The sequence below is a fragment of the Nicotiana tabacum genome, chromosome 22 (assembly GCF_000715075.1).
Source record: "Nicotiana tabacum cultivar K326 chromosome 22, ASM71507v2, whole genome shotgun sequence".
Taxonomy (NCBI): domain Eukaryota; kingdom Viridiplantae; phylum Streptophyta; class Magnoliopsida; order Solanales; family Solanaceae; genus Nicotiana; species Nicotiana tabacum.
The window spans coordinates 143,148,394-143,167,912 of NC_134101.1; the positions used below are offsets into that span (position 1 = coordinate 143,148,394).

The 19,519-nt window shown below is 35.8% G+C and overlaps 2 protein-coding genes across 2 annotated transcripts; one reads left to right on the plus strand and one right to left on the minus strand.

Moving 5' to 3' along the window:
- The first annotated feature begins 6,216 nt into the window (after nucleotides 1-6,216).
- On the plus strand, nucleotides 6,217-7,815 carry LOC107787551 (RING-H2 finger protein ATL16-like). Its single transcript, XM_016609139.2, has one exon. It carries the CDS (start codon nucleotides 6,602-6,604, stop codon nucleotides 7,631-7,633), a length of 1,032 nt encoding a protein of 343 aa, XP_016464625.1. The 5' UTR covers nucleotides 6,217-6,601; the 3' UTR covers nucleotides 7,634-7,815.
- A 1,904-nt stretch (nucleotides 7,816-9,719) lies between these two features.
- Nucleotides 9,720-18,870, minus strand: LOC107830173 (protein KINESIN LIGHT CHAIN-RELATED 2-like). Its single transcript, XM_075244277.1, has 2 exons — nucleotides 17,038-18,870; nucleotides 9,720-10,084 (listed from the first exon to the last, which is right to left on the minus strand). The coding sequence occupies exons 1-2, from the start codon at nucleotides 18,723-18,725 to the stop codon at nucleotides 9,841-9,843; spliced, it is 1,932 nt and encodes a 643-aa protein (XP_075100378.1). The 5' UTR covers nucleotides 18,726-18,870; the 3' UTR covers nucleotides 9,720-9,840.
- Between the last annotated feature and the right edge of the window lie 649 nt (nucleotides 18,871-19,519).

Here is a 19,519-nt window from a genome sequence, read left to right on the forward strand (position 1 = left end):
TTTTTATTATTATAATTATTTCTCTAACTTATTCATCTTTTATGATAGTTTTCACTATGTCAAATTTATCAAAACTTGAATTTGTGGCACTTGACATCACCGGGAGGAACTATTTATCATGGGTTCTTGATGCTGAAATTCACCTTGACGCTAAAGGTCTTGGAAATACTATTATACAAGGAAATGAAGCATCAAATCAGGATAAAGCGAAGGCCATGATTTTCCTTCGTCATCATCTACATGAAGGGTTAAAAACTGAATATTTAACCGTAAAAGATCCACTTGAATTATGGATTAATTTGAAGGATCGATATGACCACCTAAAACTTACGGTATTACCGAAAGCTCGGTATGAGTGGATACATTTAAGGTTGCAAGACTTTAAAACCGTAAGTGAGTATAATTCTGCTATCTTTAAAGTAAGTTCTCTATTAAAATTATGTGGAGACACTATCACAGATGAGGACTTATTGGAAAAAACATTTTCTACTTTTCACGCTTCAAATGTGGTGCTACAACAACAATACCGTGAAAAAGGTTTTAAGAAATATTCTGAGTTAATCACATGCCTACTTGTGGCTGAGCAGAATAATACTCTATTAATGAAAAATCATGAAGCCTGTCCCACTGGATCAGCTCCATTTCCGGAAGTGAATGTTGTAGCAACATATGATAAGTTTGAAAGAAAACAAAATAATTACCGTGGTCGTGGACATGGTCGTAAACGTGGACGTGGCAGGGGGCGAAACAATTATCGTCATTATGGTGGAAATAAATTGGAGAACAATAAGGGTTCTCAAATTAATCATTCAAAAGGTAAAGCTAGTATGTGTCACCGATGTGGTATGAGAGGTCATTGGGCACGCATTTGTCGTACGCCAGAACATTTTGTCAAACTTTATCAAGCCTCCCTCAAGAAAAAAGAAAATAATGTGGAGGCACACTTGACCTTTCAAAACAATGATGATGAAGCAGGTCCCTCAAATAAATATGATTCTAAGGCACATCTTGCATATAAAGATGATGATTTTGAAGGCCTAACAAATATTACTCATTTAGAAGTTGGGGACTTCTTTGAGGATATTGACTGAAGAACTAATCATCTTACTGGGGAATGAAGCTATAAAAGTTGTTATATTTATGTTTGCAACTAGTTATTTTTCTTGAGTGTATTTTCCTAATGCATCATGTGTTGCTAGTTTCTACATTCCTAATGTATTTCTTAATGTTTTTTCTTCTTCTTGCCTTTCATATTTCTTATGATGTATTATTTGTCTTTTTTTTATGAAGAATATGAAAATTCCCCAGTCTTCAATTGGACTCAAGATTAATAAAGATGATATATGTCTTCTGGATAGTGCTACAACACACACTATTTTAAAAGATAAGAGATATTTCTCTTATTTGGTAATGAAAGAAGCGAATGTTAATACAATATCCGGTAGTACAAGATTAATTGAAGGTTCTGGAAGAGCCAATTTATTACTACCAGGAGGAAGAAATTTGGCTATTGATGAAGCACTATATTGTAGTAAATCTCAAAGAAACTTATTAAGTTTCAAAGATATTCGCCAAAATGGCTATCATATTGAGACTACAAATGATGAAAAGATTGAATATCTTTATATTACTACAATAATATCCGGTAAGAAATATGTGCTTGAAATATTACCTGCTTTTTCCTCCGGCTTATACTACACAAGTATTAGCAGGATTGAAACACATGCCGTAGTAAACGAGAAGTTTACTAATCAAGATAATTTTATTATTTGGCATGACCGGTTGGGCCATCCTGGTTCTAATATGATGCGTAAAATAATTGAGAATTCACATGGACATGCAATGAAGAATCAGAAGATTCTTCAATTTAAGGAATTCTCTTGTGCTGGTGTTCTCAAGGAAAATTAATTATTAGACCATCAACTATTAAAGTTAGGATGGAATCCCCTGCATTTCTGGAATGTATACAGGGTGATATATGTGGGCCCATTCACCCTCCATGTGGACCATTCAAATATTATATGGTTTTGGTAGATGCATCTACAAGATGGTCACATGTGTGCTTACTATCAACTCACAATATGGCATTTGCGAGATTGTTGGCTCAAATAATAAAGCTAAGAGCACAATTTCCAGATTATGCAATTAAGATAATTCGTCTTGATAATGCCGGTGAGTTTACATCCCAAGCCTTTAATGATTATTGTATTTCAACTGGGATAACAATTGAGCATCCGGTTGCTCATGTTCATACACAAAATGGTCTAGCAGAATCATTGATCAAACGTCTCCAATTAATTGCTAGACCAATGCTTATGAGAACAAAACTTCCCATTTCAGTATGGGGTCATGCTATTTTGCACGCAACAACACTTGTGCGGATAAGGCCCACAAGTTATCATAAAGTCTCCCCATTGCAATTGGCTTTTGGTCAGGAGCCAAATATTTCCCATCTTAGGATCTTTGGTTGTGCGATATATGTTCCAATTGCTCCACCACAACGCACAAAGATGGGTCCTCAAAGAAGGTTGGGGATATATGTTGGATATGAATCTCCTTCTATTATAAAATATCTAGAGCCGATGACTGGAGATTTATTTACGGCAAGATTTTCTGATTGCCATTTTAATGAATCAGTATATCCAACATTAGGGGAGAAAATAAGCAGCTGAAAAAGAAGATAGATTGGAATGCATTATCACTGTGTCATTTAGATCCTCGAACAAATCAATGTGAACAAGAGGTTCAAAAGATTATTCATTTACAAAATATTGCAAATCAATTGCCAGATGCATTCACTAACCTACCAAGGGTGACTAAGTCACATATTCCAGCTGCTAATGCTCCAATTCGAGTTGATATCCCGACAGAACAATTAATTAAAGCAAATAAGTCTAATCCATGCTTGAAACGTGGTAGACCAATCGGTTCTAAAGATAAAAATCCTCGAAGAAGAAAAGGAGCAAGTGATCAAAGTGAACATAACACAGAGGTAGTGGATCAAGAAGAGCCCCAAGACGTAACAAATGATAAGACCTTAGGGGAGGTCCAGGTACCTAAAAATAATGAAAATGAAGAGATATCAATAAGTTACGTCTCAACCGGGAAAAGATGGAACCGAAATAATATTGTTATCGATAACATTTTTGCTTATAATGTTGTTGTTGAAATAATGCAACAAGATGAGGATCTTGAACCAAAATCTGTCAATGAATGTAGACAGAGAAATGATTGGCCAAAATGGAAAGACGCTATCCAGACAGAGTTAACTTCACTTGGAAAACGTGAAGTCTTCGGACCCATAGTTCGAACACCTAAAGGCATAAAGCCAGTAGGGTATAAATGGGTTTTTGTGCGAAAACGAAATGATAAAAATGAAGTCGTTAGATATAAAGCACGACTTGTGGCACAAGGGTTTTCCCAAAGGCCTGAAATTGATTATATGGAGACATATTCTCCTGTAGTGGATGCTATCACCTTCAGGTATCTCATAAATATGGCAGTACAAGAAAAACTTGATATGCATCTAATGGATGTTGTTACAACCTATTTGTATGGATCATTAGACAACGAAATTTTTATGAAAGTACCCGAGGGATTTAAAGTGCCAGAAGCATATAAAAATTTTCGAGAAACTTGTTCAATAAAGCTTCAGAAATCTTTATACGGATTGAAACAATCAGGACGTATGTGGTACAATTGCCTGAGTGAATACCTGTTGAAAGAAGGGTACAAGAATGATCCAATTTGTCCCTATGTCTTTATAAAAAGGTCTGGATCTGAATTTGTTATAATCGCTGTGTATGTTGATGATTTAAATATCATTGGAACTCCTGGGGAGCTTCCAAAAACAGTAGACTGTTTGAAGAAAGAATTTGAAATGAAAGATCTTGGAAAGACAAAATTTTGTCTTGGTCTACAAATTGAGTATATGAAAGATGGAATATTTGTCCATCAATTGACATACACCGAAAAGATTTTAAAGCGATTCTATATGGATAAAGCACATCCATTGAGTACCCCAATGGTTATGAGATCACTTGATATAAAGAAAGATCCATTCTGACCTCATGAAAATGATGAAGAGCTTCTTGGTGCCGAAGTACCATATCTTAGTGCAATTGGGGCATTAATGTTTCTTGCCAATAATTCCCGACCAGATATAGCTTTCTCAGTAAGCTTATTGGCAAGATTTAGTACTTTCGCCAACACAAAGACACTGGAATGGTATTAAACATATATTCAGATACCTCCAAGGGACCATTGATATGAGTTTATTTTATTCAAATGAATCCAAGCCATCATTGATTGGTTATGCAGATGCAGGATATTTGTCTGATCCACACAAAGGTCGATCTCAGACAAGCTATTTATTTACAAGTGGAGGTACAGCCATATCATGGCGTTCGACAAAACAAACTATGGTTGCTACTTCTTCAAATCATGCAGAGATAATAGCCATTCACAAAGCAATTCGAGAATGCGTTTGGTTAAGATCTATAACTCAACACATTCAGCAAACATGTGGTCTTTCTTCGAAAGAGAATATTCCAACAATATTGTATGAAGACAATGCTGCATGCATAGCTCAATTGAAAGGAGGATATATCAAAGGAGATAGAACAAAACACATTTCACCGAAATTCTTTTTCACTCATGATCTTCAGAAGAATGGTGAAATAGATGTACAACAAGTTCGTTCAAGTGATAATTTGGCTGATCTGTTCACTAAGGCATTACCAACCTCAATATTTGAAAAGCTGATATATAAGATTGGAATGCGTCGTCTTCGAGATATTAAGTGATTTTTCATCAGGGGGAGTAACTACACGCTGCACTCTTTTCCTTAACCAAGGTTTTGTCCCACTAGGTTTTTCTGGTAAGGTTTTTAATGAGGCAGCAAACAATGCATATTATAAATAACTATGTACATCCCAATATTTTTTTTTGTAAGTTTTTAATGAGGCACATTATCTTACATGGACATCCAAGAGGGAGTGTTATGAATAGTTTGTACATTGGATACTACTTTGGATACTACATTGGATACTACATTGGATGCTACATTGGATGCCCAAGTTGTGAATAACTTAAAGATTAAATTTCCTATTTTATGTCCATCATCTTTACTTTTTATGCCTATAAAAGGCCATGTAATTGCAATGAAAAATTACACCAAAGTGAAAGAAGAAAACACTTCTTCATTCTCCCTATCTCTTCTTGTTTACATTTTACTGCATTGCTTTTATTTTATAACATAAACATATTTATATAATTGACAGTGTAAGAAGTTTTTACACTATCGATTAGTGCAATATTTTAACTTTTTATAACATATGACATGTTTTATCAATTAATTCTTTTTTTTTAAAATATAAAAACGGATACTTACAAGTATCTTTTAGATGACATAATAGTGAAAAAAATAACTTTATATTATCTAGGTATAGAAGTTAAAGTTAAAGTTAAACTCTAAATATTATAGTATTTGACAACTCTTTTGAGTCAATTAGAAGAATTAGGTTTCCATTAGGGGTGGGCGTTCTGGCAGTTTAGATTGAATTTAAAATTTTCGTTTTGGATCGGATTTTTTAAGTTCGATTTCGGATTAATCGGTTTGGATATTTTGGATTTTCGGGTTTGAACTTATAAGTTGAGATGTTTCTTCTTTTTACAAAAATGAATATCCAAATAAAATACTCATGTTAAATTGCTCGAAAGGTTCCTCATTACCACCACAATCATTCAAATAAAGTATTCAAGTAATGAAATTATTATCAAGAAAATGCAACAAAGACATTATTACGCTTGATAAGAAGTAGCAATAGTAAAACTATATCCAAATAGAAAATATTATGATAGTAACTTAGTAATTAATTAGTGAATATATGAGACAATATCTAATGAGTAGGGTATCGAACTTATTACTACTGACATATAGATAATGTACTAAATATAAAGTATAAAAATTTTGGACTTTCGGATATCCAAAAATCCAATATCCAATCCGAAATTCAAAATTTTAAAAAATTTAATCCGTAATCCAAAAATCTAAAAAATTCGGATTTCGGTTTGGATTTAGGGTTTGCCCAAACTATGCCCACCCCTGGTTTCCATAACACAATGCAAATTAAAGGGAAAACAAAAGGGAGGACCAGCCAAGTGGAAATGTGAAGTAATATATCAAATCTAGTGAAGTCTTGATGACAAACCCATTAAACTTTACCTGTGTGCTTCATACTCTATCACTAATGCAGTTTAAACAGAGTCAACTTGCTCTATTCACAAATAACCATGTCTCTGCATTTTCAAACACTTCTCTCTCTCTCTCGAACAGCACTTATTACACATAATAATTAAGTGCATGTGTTCCTCAAAACTCTCCCACTTCATTCAATGATCTTATTTCTTTATTCATATTTGACTTTCCAAGTTTTGAGCTGTTGATAAAACTCATTCATCCCATTTCTGACCTGTTCCTCCTAAAGAAAAAATTTCTCCACTCCCTTAGCTTCTTTTCTTTTTCTTCATCTCACACAAAACATATGTGAACTCCATTCAGATCTCATCATATTATACATATCTTCTTTTTGTAGTGTTAATGGATGCATCAGCACCAAGACATCTTTTTTCATTCAAAAACCAGCAGAATAACATTAGTATAACTCAACCTCCAATGGGTGCAGTTTCAAGCAGTGGCTTCCCAATAATTGGTGTTGCAATGTTAGGAATTATGGCCATTGGTTTTTTGCTAGTCAGCTACTATATCTTTGTCTCTAAATGCTGCATCAACTGGCAACAATTCGACCCTTTAAGACGCTTTTTTAGTACGCGGCCACGCCAATATGAAGACCCTTTAATGGGCTATTCCCCTTCAAGAGAAAGCAGAGGACTCGACGAATTGGTAATAAGAGATATTCCAACTTTTCAGTACAGCATAAATAGAGCTGGTGAAAGAAGTTTTAGGAGATGTGTGGTTTGTTTGAATGAGTTTAAAGAAGATGAAATGTTAAGACTTCTTCCTAAATGTAGCCATGCTTTTCACTTGGATTGTATTGATATTTGGCTTCAAAATAATGCTAGTTGTCCTCTTTGTAGAACTAGTATTTCAGGTGCAACAAATAAGCATCCACTTGATATGATTGTTGCACCAAATTCATCACCTCAAGATCCTCATATTCCACTTCTTAGAAGAAGTAGTATTTTAGGGAGTGAAGAAGATTTTGTAGTGATTGAATTAAGTGGTGAAGTTGAGGTACAAAATAGGAGTAACTCTATTAGTAGGGAATTGTTGCAGTCTCAATCAAGAAGTCACTCTTCTAGAAAATTTGAGCAGAGGATTGGAAAGTCAACAAAACAGCAAACAAGAAAGTTTTCAATTATGGGTGATGAATGCATAAATGTAAGAGAGAAAGATGCTCAGTTTTCAGTTGAGCCAATAAGGAGATCTTTCTCTATGGACTCTGCGGCGGACCGACATGTTTATTTATCAGTGCAAGAGATGATAAGGCATAATAGACACCTCAGAGAGGTTAGAAACAATGGAGAAAGTAGCAGTAGATCAATTCGTAAATCAATCTTTTCGTTTGGACATAGAAGATCCAAAACTTCAGTTTTACCCTTTGAATTATAAGTATGTTGAATCTGTTAGTTTGTTTATTCTTTTGCTGCAAAGTTGGCTCCCTGACACAAATATTAACATGGTTTTTTAATGTTCTTTTACCTTCAGCTTCAAATTTGGTCCATGGTTGTACAAGAATAGGAGAGAACTGTTCAGAAAATATCATTGCTAAGACATTATAGCTAGGTAGCAAAATAATTTTGTTTCTTGTAGTAATTAATTGTTCGTGAGTGAAAATGATTACTGTGTTCCATTAACTCTCGACTACTTGATCTCTTATCCTTTTATCTTGAGAGTCTGAGAAAACCAGAAAGAGAGACTAAAAGTAAGGGTCCAATCTATGGCAAGGGACCCATTACATCATCACAAAGTTTTTTTTGGCCATATTAATGGATGTTTTTCTGAAGTTAATAATATAATCACCACAGATATGATCGGTCAAACTTGAAGAGCACAGTTTTCTAGGCGCAAAATGTGAACATCAAAACTCTTGGAACTGGCAGAGGAAAGAGTTGGCATCTATAATTAAGGAGTTTAAAGGATAATCCGTTTAAAAAAAATACTACTATTGTTGCAATTTGTCAGTTATAGCATATTATTTCTCAATTCTTCATGTTACCATATCATACTTGATATGAAAAATTACATCATGTTATCGGTCAGCTTCACTTAACAGTATAAAATATTACTCATACAATCAGTACACAGAACATTAACACATGGTATTAAGCAGTCACCAACTAGTTGAAAGTTTAATTTGAAGGCAGTTAGCAAAGGCGGATTGGTGAAGAGGTAGATCTAGAATTTACATTTATCAGGTCTAATTTTAGTCTTTTACCATGAACTCACTAGACTTTTGAAATTATAAGTTTAAGATTATACTATCAAAATTTTAACGATTTTCACATATGTATATATCTATACTCCGTGCCAAAAACAAGACCGTCTGAAGTGGAATTTGAAGGTGCACCCAATAATTACTACACCATAAGAGCCTCTAAGCGTGGGTGCGCACACAAATATTTACGTAATTTTAAAGAAATATAACATTGTTATATACATGATTTAAAAAAAGAACGTATGGATTCACGTGAATCCATACCTATTAAGCTAAATACGCCCCCGGCAGTTAGTGGCCTTTTTTCCAATGAATCCAAAATGGAACTGGAGAACTTTCGACATCTCTCCTTACCTAATGTAGAATTGTTAATTGTTTAGCTAAACAACTCTATGCAAAGATCAAACCGATGACAATTCTCAAGCGCAGGCTATACATTTTATAGAATATTTTCAGAAGGTGATAGTGGAGCCCCCAAAAAAAAGAGGATAGAAGTAGACCATTGCTTAGAAAGTCTTTTTATCAATGTGAATGCACTAATAAAGTATTAACAGAAAAAAGTCAAACCTCAAGATTCACAATCTACGAAAATAGAGTAAAGTAATTCAAACTCTCTTTCTCCCGTACAATTTTTATATTCAAGATTCTGCGTGTTCCAAATATTTATGTCACAAAATGCAGAGACAATAAACGAAAATGTAGCATGGTCAATTCCCACGTCCAATTCCCTATTTCCATGCCACGTGAGTTTCGTCAGCACCAACATCAGTTATTCCTATATTTCTGTAAACAACACAGCACATTCTAGAAGCATACGTATGCTATTTAGTTAGCAGTTGGCACCGGTAACAAGCAACAACTATCCTTCGATCCCAAACAAGTTAAACTCGTCAAAATGTGAATTAGACGAGGGAACGTAGCATATCACTCCGTGTCAATCTCAAACAAGTCAACTATATGCATACGTATTATTCACGTCGTTCCATTTAAACTCGTCTAAGTCCAATATTAGCAACGAGCAAAAGAACCAAGCTGGAAGCCTAAATAACCAGAGATGACACTTAAACTCATCCAGTAACTTGGCATTCTTTTAACATCATGACTCAAACATATCGCCTAGATACACGTGGGAATGAAAATGGTTCAGCAGCATTCTTAGCTAGTATGTGATTTCCAGCATCTGGTAAATAAGACAGAGGTCTGAATGTTAAAAGAAGACTTATTATGGTAGATGAAAGTTGCAGACTGATGGATCTTGTAGCTTTAATATCTTTAATGAAGCTTATAAGAATAGGTTACAGTGAAAAGGAAACAATCAAACTAACAAATGGTAATTATTCCTTCAAAGGAAAAGAACATGTTAATAAACTTATGTAGAAACTTATGTTGCACTTCTTTGCCTCTCAATGACTGGAATACCAACTTGTGAGTTACTACTAAAGCCAGCTTCACTAGAATTAGCCAAAGGCAATGCCTTCATCACAGACCCATCGGATATACCAGAAGCTTTCTTCTTCAGTTGTTCGAGAAGTCGATGAGCTTCCTTAAGTTCATCTACTGCACTTGGACCATGGCCTTCCCAAGCCTCTATTGCTTTCTCCTGGAAGTTTATTGCAAGGTGATAGCTGAAAAATCCACAAGTAAGAGGTTAGATACTTTTTCGCCCAACTAAGAGCAGAGGCGGATCCAGGATTTAAATCCTATGGGTTCAATTTTAAGGTTTTTAGTATTGAACCCATTATATTTTTAAAGTTATGGGTTCAAATCTACTTTTTTTGTAATTTTATTGAATTTTTACATATAAATTTTTACTCCGCGTCGAAAGTTATGGGTTCAATTGAACCCGTAGATACAACACTGCATCCGCCCCTGACTAAGAGCATCATAAACTAAAACAAACCATTCAACAATATCTTTGCTCACCACACACACACACACATGAAAAAGCAATGTGAACGAGTACCTCATGCAGTCATACTTCTCTAAAGATACAGAACTTCCTCCAATTTCAAACCTTTTCAGGAACTTATAGTTACAAGTGATAAGGAAGATCACTTGCAACAGTCAATTTAGCACAGTTCTCAACAAAAATGATTTCATAACTAAGGTTTTAGGAGAACATATACAGGCCTAGGTAATTTTGTCGACGAATATGGAAGCATATGCTACAACTGAACTCCTAGAAGCATAATTGGCCCTGACACCCCTGAAGTTGTGTGAGTAAATCACTGCACCCACTTCTTCAAGATTCTTAAATTGCACTTCCGCAGAGCCTTCTCGAGAGTTTATCTATTTGCTTCTGAGGATTTCACTTTGCTAAAGATAGGGCACAATGGAAGAGAAAAATCCATATAGGTGACACCTACTTGTTGGGAATAGGTCTTATACTTGGTACAGAACTTCTATCTTTTTTACTTGTACGTTTATTTTATTTTGGTAATGATGAGTTGACCTAAAAGAAAGGAACGAAGATTCATATTGCCGATCGCAACTTGCTTGCGACTGAGGCATAGTAGTTGTTGTTGTTGTTGTCTTCTGAGGATTTTATTTTACAAAGATGACTAAAGCTCTGTGGAAACTTTATAAAGACAATCATTTTTGTCCTCAAATTTAGAAATGTACAGAAACTCTATGTAGTATATTAAGTTTCCACCTAAGAGTCTACGACAGATACAGTGACAGAAAGCACGAAGAAGAATGACAACTAACAAATACATGAATCTAGCCGACTGGAATTGATTATAAAGCCATATTACAAAGAAAGTCAATATCGGTATCTGCCTATAATGTCATCCAAGATTATGATGTATTTTTCTGGACACAAGAAAGTCCCCCTTAAAGCCACTATCCAACTCAAGAAAATCCAGAAACAGAAGTAACCAGAATGTAGTGGTGATTGAACAGCTGATATCCTTGTATGAACTAATAACCTAATGTACTGCGCTGCTGCAGAAAAAGCGAATGAATCGAGAAAGATCGGTTTTAATTATTAACAAGTCTGATTAAATTTAGCGTAAGCAGCACCAGCGACCCCAAATGGAATTGAGTTGAGCAGTTGACTCCAATTAAACTATTAAAAGGCTTAATGCCAATGCACTATAGTTGGAAATATGTCTATCTTGACACCAGTAGGAAATGCTCAAAACAGAGGTGGATGTGATCTGTGCAACCTATGGACACAAATTAGATGCTGGGCGTCATTAAATAATACTCGGGGAACAATTTTGAATAAACTTCCTACGGTAATCAAATTTGCTGGACAGAAAAGGTTCTATTTTTAGCTTTCCATTTTCAAGTTCATTTTCTTTTTCAGATGTATATACTTCTATTGACATAAAAATGGAACTCCAAATGTAGGGTTTCATGATAAATCAAAAAGGTTTTACATGCATACCATCTTTCTTCAACCAAAACCACTTATACAGTTATACTACATAGTTTGTTTACTGAGCCAATACAAGGGTATCCTTTGCATAGTATAAAAATATAAATCACTTCGCTTGATGTTGATCGATTGTCCAATCAGGTTTATTCGGGTTTATTTCATTCCAATACTAGTACAAGATTGTTTTTTATGGCAAATTAGGAGTTCTCTAAAATTAGAGGTTCTCTAGTTATGCTGGTGATGAGCTTATTTTCTATAGGGCACAAGAGAAACAGCTTTACTATTTAAGGGCCATTTTGATTTCATTTGAGGTAGTATTCAGGCTATATAAATACGAGAAAGAGCTCTTTGTTTCAAATAAACGAGTTAAGAAAAAACCAGCAATTAGCTGGCACTTTGGGTTGTAGCGTTGGGGAAATACCAAACCTATATTTGCCTTTTCCTTTGGGAGGAAAAAACAGGTGGAACCCAATATGGAAGGTGTGATTGAATAGTTTGAACAGACTTCTAATATTGAAAAAGCAATACATATCTATAGCAACAATGTTAGTCCTAATAGTGTCTTGGATCTTACTCTTACATATATGATGCTCATATCCCTGTACCTGCATATGTTGAGAAGCATCGCACAGAACAAGGAGCAGTTTCCTAGAAACTGTCTATCGTAACAGCAATTGTCTATTGTAACAGCAACCACAGTAAAAGGGGACTTAGAAGTTAAAAAAACTAGAGGCTACAGAACAAATGCCTGTTGTTCAAATGGTTATGAAGATTCAACAGAGAAGAAGCCCTTTGGAGAAAGATAGTCAGTGCAAAATATGGGATGCACAGCGCTTGGTGTACCAGGACAGTAACTCTAACATATCAGTTTTCTGTTTGGAAGAGCACAAGGAACTTATGGCATGAATTTCATACACTTGTAATATGAAGGTTGCTGATGGAAAGAACATCAAAATGTGGCAGGACGAATGGTTAGAAGGTCCTTTAAGGAAGCTTTCTTGACCTGCACTGCATGGCCGCGGAGCAAGACATTACTATTGAAGGCTGAAAATTAATTGACAAGTGGGAACTATAATTCTAAATTAAATTATCAGAATCTGGAAATAGAAGGATGGTCCAACATATTCTTAAGCTGGAGAGTGGAGACTGCCCCAAGGCTAGGCTCAACACTAGATTCTACATGGAAAGCAGATAAAAGTAGCTCATTTTCGGTTAAGTCTTGCTATAAATTGCTGGTTACAAGTGGCAGAGGAAGCAACTGGCCCTTAAAGGTTGTGGAAGAACAAGACACCCCTAAAAACAATGTGTTCCACATGGATAGTAATGCACAAAGCTGCCTCACCCAGAAAAGGATATGGAGGGTATACATATTTTGTTGCAGATGCTACTGTGATATTGCAGAAGAAAACTCGGAATACCTGTTTTCACTGTCCCTATGGCCATAAATAGAGAATGTTTACAAGGCAGTTGAGAGTTAGATGGATGATACTGACAAAGAGAGGGATGTAATCAGTTGCTGGAGAGGAAGAGAACTGCACAACCACTGAAGAAAAAATGGAACGGCATACCCATGTGCATTACATGCACAATACGGAAGGAAAGAAGTTCCAGATTTTTTGAAGGATTACTCAAAATCATAGTATATTATCTGTCATGTGCATTACATGCACAATACGGAAGGAAAGAAGTTCCAGATTTTTTAAAAGGATTGCTCAAAATCATAGTATATTATCTGTCTAAACTCTTCTTCTTTTTGGTGTAAGATGAAAGCTGCACATCATTTTGGCACCCCTTTTAACTCTATTAACACACCTTTTGACATTATTGGAGTATAGACTCCTCATATTTTGTAGGAGAATAAGTCATACATCTTGTACAATTTCCAGCACTCTCTTGCCGCTGTTTTTGTAACCTTTACTTATCAGCAAAAAGATATTCTCTATATCTCACAACAGAAAAAACATCTTCTCGGCCTCAAATGTTATAGGTGAGTTTTAAATCCTTGATCAAATCTACTGATTTAAATTCTTCACCAATAAGCTACATATGTCTCGTATTTTGATACTGGTGGTGTCCGGATTTTTTGTAAGTGGTATCGAAATTTAGAGAGGCGTACAAATGAAGAGATTACTTTAATAAAATCATACTTTAGAAAAACACAATTCAAATATAGTAGTACAGTTCTCCCCCACGAACTTTTATTTTTATAAAATGTACTCATAATAGACTCAGTACAGATATTACCAAAACAAATAAAAATCTATATAAGGCAACAAACATTTACTCAATAGCTCATTATCCATTCGAATCCATAGGATGCTGCTTCTTTCAAAAAATTTCGAGAAGAATACTAAAATATTAAGAAAAAAGTTGTTACCACTGTGGGGAGTCGAACGCTTGATCACAAGCAGAAACTGGATTGCTTAACCAACGGGCCAACATAGTTGTTAACGTCAAGTTGTGCCATTTATCATATTTAGACTATATTTCCTTTTGCAGATTATTTACATATATATTAATAAATAAAAATTTCCGGCCAAGCAGTGTCGGATGGCTCAACGTGTCTCCGCCCCTGCCTCGGCTATTTCAGCGAGTACTATGTATATCAATTGGGTAACTCTATCCACCAAGATTTAAGAAAATGGATTCGAAATCACCTGAGTTTTTTTTTACCTCTATTGGGATTTGAACCCTTGTCTCTAATCTCTATTGATTTTCATTCCAACTTCTTCGACCACTAAGCTACACTCTTGGTTGCAAAGCTACGAATGTCAAGTTTTCTACTTAACTAGATAAACTTTATCAGTTTGTCATATCTATTAAGGTTCATACTGTGAATCAAACTTGAATAGGTAATAGTTACAATTAAAGCTTCTCAAGATATTTCAATTGTGTCAAGTCGCTTGCCGAGATGGATAAGTACAAGCTTTGATGTTGTTTCCATTTACTATCCTCCCATCTAATAAATATTAGGAATTTATACCAACCATGAATGATTTATTTAGATGAATGATCAAATTTATTGGTAATAAACTGCCTCAATATAAATCTAAGCTGATTTGGAATTCTGTTATTGAAAAATGTGAAAAGAAGCTGGCTAGATGGAAATCCCAATATTTGTCTTTGGATGGTAGACTCACCTTGATCAACTCAGTCTTAGATTCTCTTCCAACATACATGATGTCCCTCTTTCCCATTCCTGCAGGGGTTACCGAGAGACTTGATAGACTTAGAAGATCCTTTCTTTGGCAAGGAAACAAAGAAAAAAGGGTTGTTCATTTGGTTAAGTGGAAATCTCTTACAATTGGCAAAGCTCATGGTGGTTTAGGCATTAGGAACCTGAAGAACCAAAACAAGGCCCTAAAGATGAAATGGTTATGGAGGTACTCACAGGAAATTGAAACCTTATGGAGCAAGGTAATCAAAGCTAAATATGGTGAGGAAGACAAGTGGGTATCAAAGGTAGTTAATACAGTATATGGAGTTAGTTTATGGAAGTCCATTAGGTCACTTTGGCCTGTGATGAAGAGTCATTCTTCCATCAGAGTAAATAATGGCAACAAAACCTCCTTTTGGAAAGATAACTGGTTGGGAGTTGGTTGTTTAAAGGAACTCTTCCCTGATATATATATGGTTTGGTTCAACATCAGCATAGAACAATAGCTGAAGTATGGACCCCCCAAGTTTGGGATCTTATATTTAGGAGGATGTTAAATGATTGGGAGATGGCTAGGTTAACTGAGTTTTACAAACAATTGGAAGACTTTAAAGGGTTACAGAGTGGGGTGGATACACTATGGTGGCAAGGACACAACAAAGGTATGTATAAGGTGAGTTCAGCCTATAAGCTCTTAAACCATTCAAATCAGCAATTAACTAATTGGCATTGGAAGCATATTTGGAAAGTAAAAGTTCCATATAAGGTAGCTTGTTTTACTTGGCTGCTAGCAAAGGAGGTTGTCTTGACTCAAGACAATCTCAAAAGGAGAGGGATTCCACTGTGTTCAAGGTGCTTTCTATGCGGGGAAACAGCCGAGACAATCAACCATCTATTTCTTCACTGCACGACAACAGATCAGCTATGGAAAATCTTTATTAATCTCAGAGGTATAGCTTGGACAATGCCTAGTAAGATTACTGAAGTGCTTTTTAGCTGGGATGAAGCTGGAGCAAGAGACAGAGATAGATGGAGGACTGTCCCAGCATGTATTTGGTGGACAATCTGGAAAGAAAGGAATTCTAGATGTTTTGAGGACAGTAGCAACTCAGTACAGAAGATCAAACTAAATTGTGTTTTACTTTTTTGTCTTTGGTGTAAATAGAGCTACACAGAGGACACTATGTCAATCCTAGATATTCTAGAACTTTGCTAGGACTGCATAGCAGAACTTTTCTTTTCTTTTGCCTTCTAGTTTCAGTACAACCTATGTACTGAGTTGATTAATATATACAAATATGTTACCATCTCAAAAAAAACTGCCTCAACATGATCAAACTGAGGATAATTCTGTCACCGTACCAGCGTAGCAGCACACCAATAATCTATCTCTATGAAGAAAAGAGAGACTCCTAAAGTTGGCATCGATATACTTCCAATAGGGTAAAACAGTCATGAGGCAATGTATTCACCTAGGCTAGTTCTCGACAATTTGTGTGAGAGCACAAGGGACAAAAAGAACATGCAGAAGCTTGGCATATGAAATAACATGTCAGATAAACAAGGCATATTGAAGGCCACTAAGAGGAATCCCCGTTCCCTTGACCTATTAATAAGATTTATTCATATGAGGAATACATGAAAAAATTAGTACCGTATGCATATCAACAAATTCAAGAGGCAAGAGGAAATAAGAGAAGGTAGAAAGGTAATCTCAATAATCAACATAAACATTTTAACTTCTTGTTTCAATAAATGTTGCATAGCCTCATTTAAACCTACAGAATACAGGGATGTGCAAGTATTGGATATGAGTACGTGCAGTTTTTGCTAATCTCTATTCTACTTGGCATGACATACCTCTATACCTACCTCACAGGCCTGTTTGAACCGGCAAATCAAGATGAATGAAGGATTCATATAACATAGATTTCAATTGCTCAGATTGTATATTTGGTAAAGGTACTGTCATTCAAAGAGAAAACTGCACACTAACAAATGCCAATAAAATTTAAAGAAAAGATTGAATGTCCTACCTCCCCATGGCAGCATATGCTTTTGAAAGGTTTTGGCATGCTTCAATTGAATCTGTATGATGAGGACCAAGAGAAACATCCATGATATCCTTGGCATACGCAAAAACCTGTGCAGCAGATTGTGGCCTATCCAATTCCAAATATGCTGCACCCAGATTATTGTAAACATAACCAACTGCGTAATGTTTTGATCCAAAGCTTTCTTTCAGCCTCTCAGCGGCATCCTCCAAGAAAGGAATAGCATTCTGCACCCCACCAGTTAAGAGCAGTAACCAGCCAACTCGCGCTGAAACACTTCCAACTGAATGCTGTTCCTGAGGCAGTTTTTCAAGCATTGCCAGTGTTCTCTTTAATAGTGATATAGCAGCTTCGAACTTGTCCATTGTCTCATACAGCATAGAAATTTCCATGTATGCCTCAGAAACTTCAACAGGGGAAACTTTTTCTTTCTTTCCAAGGATTCCACATGCAATTTCAAGGCACTTCTCCGCATCCATGTACTTTTCTTGATTGCACAATGCCTTTGCCATTGAGATAAAGACCATAGCTCTATCCTCGCTCTCTTTTCCAGTTTGCTGAACAACAGCCTTCAAAGTATTAATGGCCTCATCATATCTCCCCAAGGCTATCTGCATATTGGCTGCATCAATCTCAGCACGAAGCAAATCAGTATCAAGACCCCAGTTTTTCAAAACTCTTTGTGATAATTGATTTTGTTCCAATGCCTTCTCATGTTCTTCTAATCCAGTATAAATAACTCCTAGAAGCCTCCTATCATGTGCAACCTCAACAGAATTAAGCCCTAATTTTGCCTTGTGTATGTCCAAGGCCTTCAAACAAAATGGTAGAGCCTCCTTAAAATGCAAAATTGCGACATATGCTTCGGCTACATCCCTATTAGCATTTCCAAGTTCTTTACTATCACTTTCCAGAGTCATCTCTTTCAACTCTAAGGACTTCCTAAGATTAGCAAGGGCCTCCTCTCTCCTTCCCATAGCCGTTTTCGTATTACACAACTCAAGCTGAACAGCATGAAGAATAGGCCTAATATCCTCAGCACTACAAGAACCATCCTTTTCTAATTGACCCAGAACCCTATTAGCCCTATTAAGATATCCCAAACTGTCATTAAATCTTTTCAAACTATAACAAGCAGAACCCAACAATTGTAAGGTCATAGCAAGAGGCAAAGACAATTTATCATTAGTATCCAATACTTTCAAAGCTCTATTGGCAAAAGATAGAGCCTTTTCAAGATCCTCACCTTCTTGGTCAAGTTTGAGACCTATTCTCAAACATGCCAAACTAAGTTCCCTCTCATCAAAGTTTGTCTCCATTTCTTGAAAAACCTGAAGCATTTCTTGAATTGTCTTTGCTGACTCAAAAGCCTCTTCAAGTTGTGATTTTTCTCTAATCTTTCTCTGTCTTGAGGATAATTGAGGTGGATTTTGATCCGCAAGTGTGTTGAAAGTTTGAGTTTTGACATTGGAGAAGAGTAAAGCTTGAGTCTTTTTGCAAGATTTGAGATGGGTATTTGATGGTTGAGGGGATAATGGTTCATTTGTGTTGATGCTGGTGGTGCAGGGGAGGGAAGAAAGGCGGGAGATGAAGTCTTTGGAAATGAGAGAGAAAGAAGTTCTGGTGTACTCCTCGAGATGTGGAGCAGCTAAAGATGAAACTCTTCTCATGGTGGTGTTCAGGGAAAAAACCTAGTATGATGCTTAAGAGTATTTGGTTCTGTTAAACCCTGTAAAACCCTCGGTAGAAGGTGGTTTCTTCAATCCCTCATCGCTTCATTTTTTATAAAGGAGATGTTTTTTCCTCTTTCGCGATGTTTACACAAATAACCTATTGTTATAAATATATTATATTATGGATGTTCATTTAGTACTCTGTTGTAAATAAACTTCCTGAATAAGCTTATTCTTTCAGTACCCAGTTATGGATAAACATTACCCTGGTAGAAGATTATCCATATCGGGTATAATAAGTTTATCCTTTCAGTACCCAGTTATGGATAAACACTACCCCGGTAGAAGATTATCCATATCGGGTATAATAAGTTTATCCTTTCAGTACTCCGTTATGGATAAACATTGCTCTCAGTAGAAGATTATCCATATCTGGTATAGTAGCAGCTTACACAGCAACTTCCTTTCTTCTATAAATAGAAGAGATTTCAATTCATTATGTACATCAGTTTGAATTCGAAGCACGAGACTCTGCCATCTCGAGCAAATATTTTGAAAGTATTTGAGGTAAGAATTTTCTTTTCTTAAATAATATCAAATCTTTCTAAACTTGAATTTGTAGCCCTGGATATATCAGGCAAAAGCTACATGTCTTGGGTGCTTGATGCTGAAATTCATCTTGATGCGATAGGTCTGACAGACACCATCAAAGACAAAAATCAGGCATCAAACCAAGACCGTGCCAAAGCAATGATATTCCTACGCTATCACCTTGATGAGGGCCTGAAAAT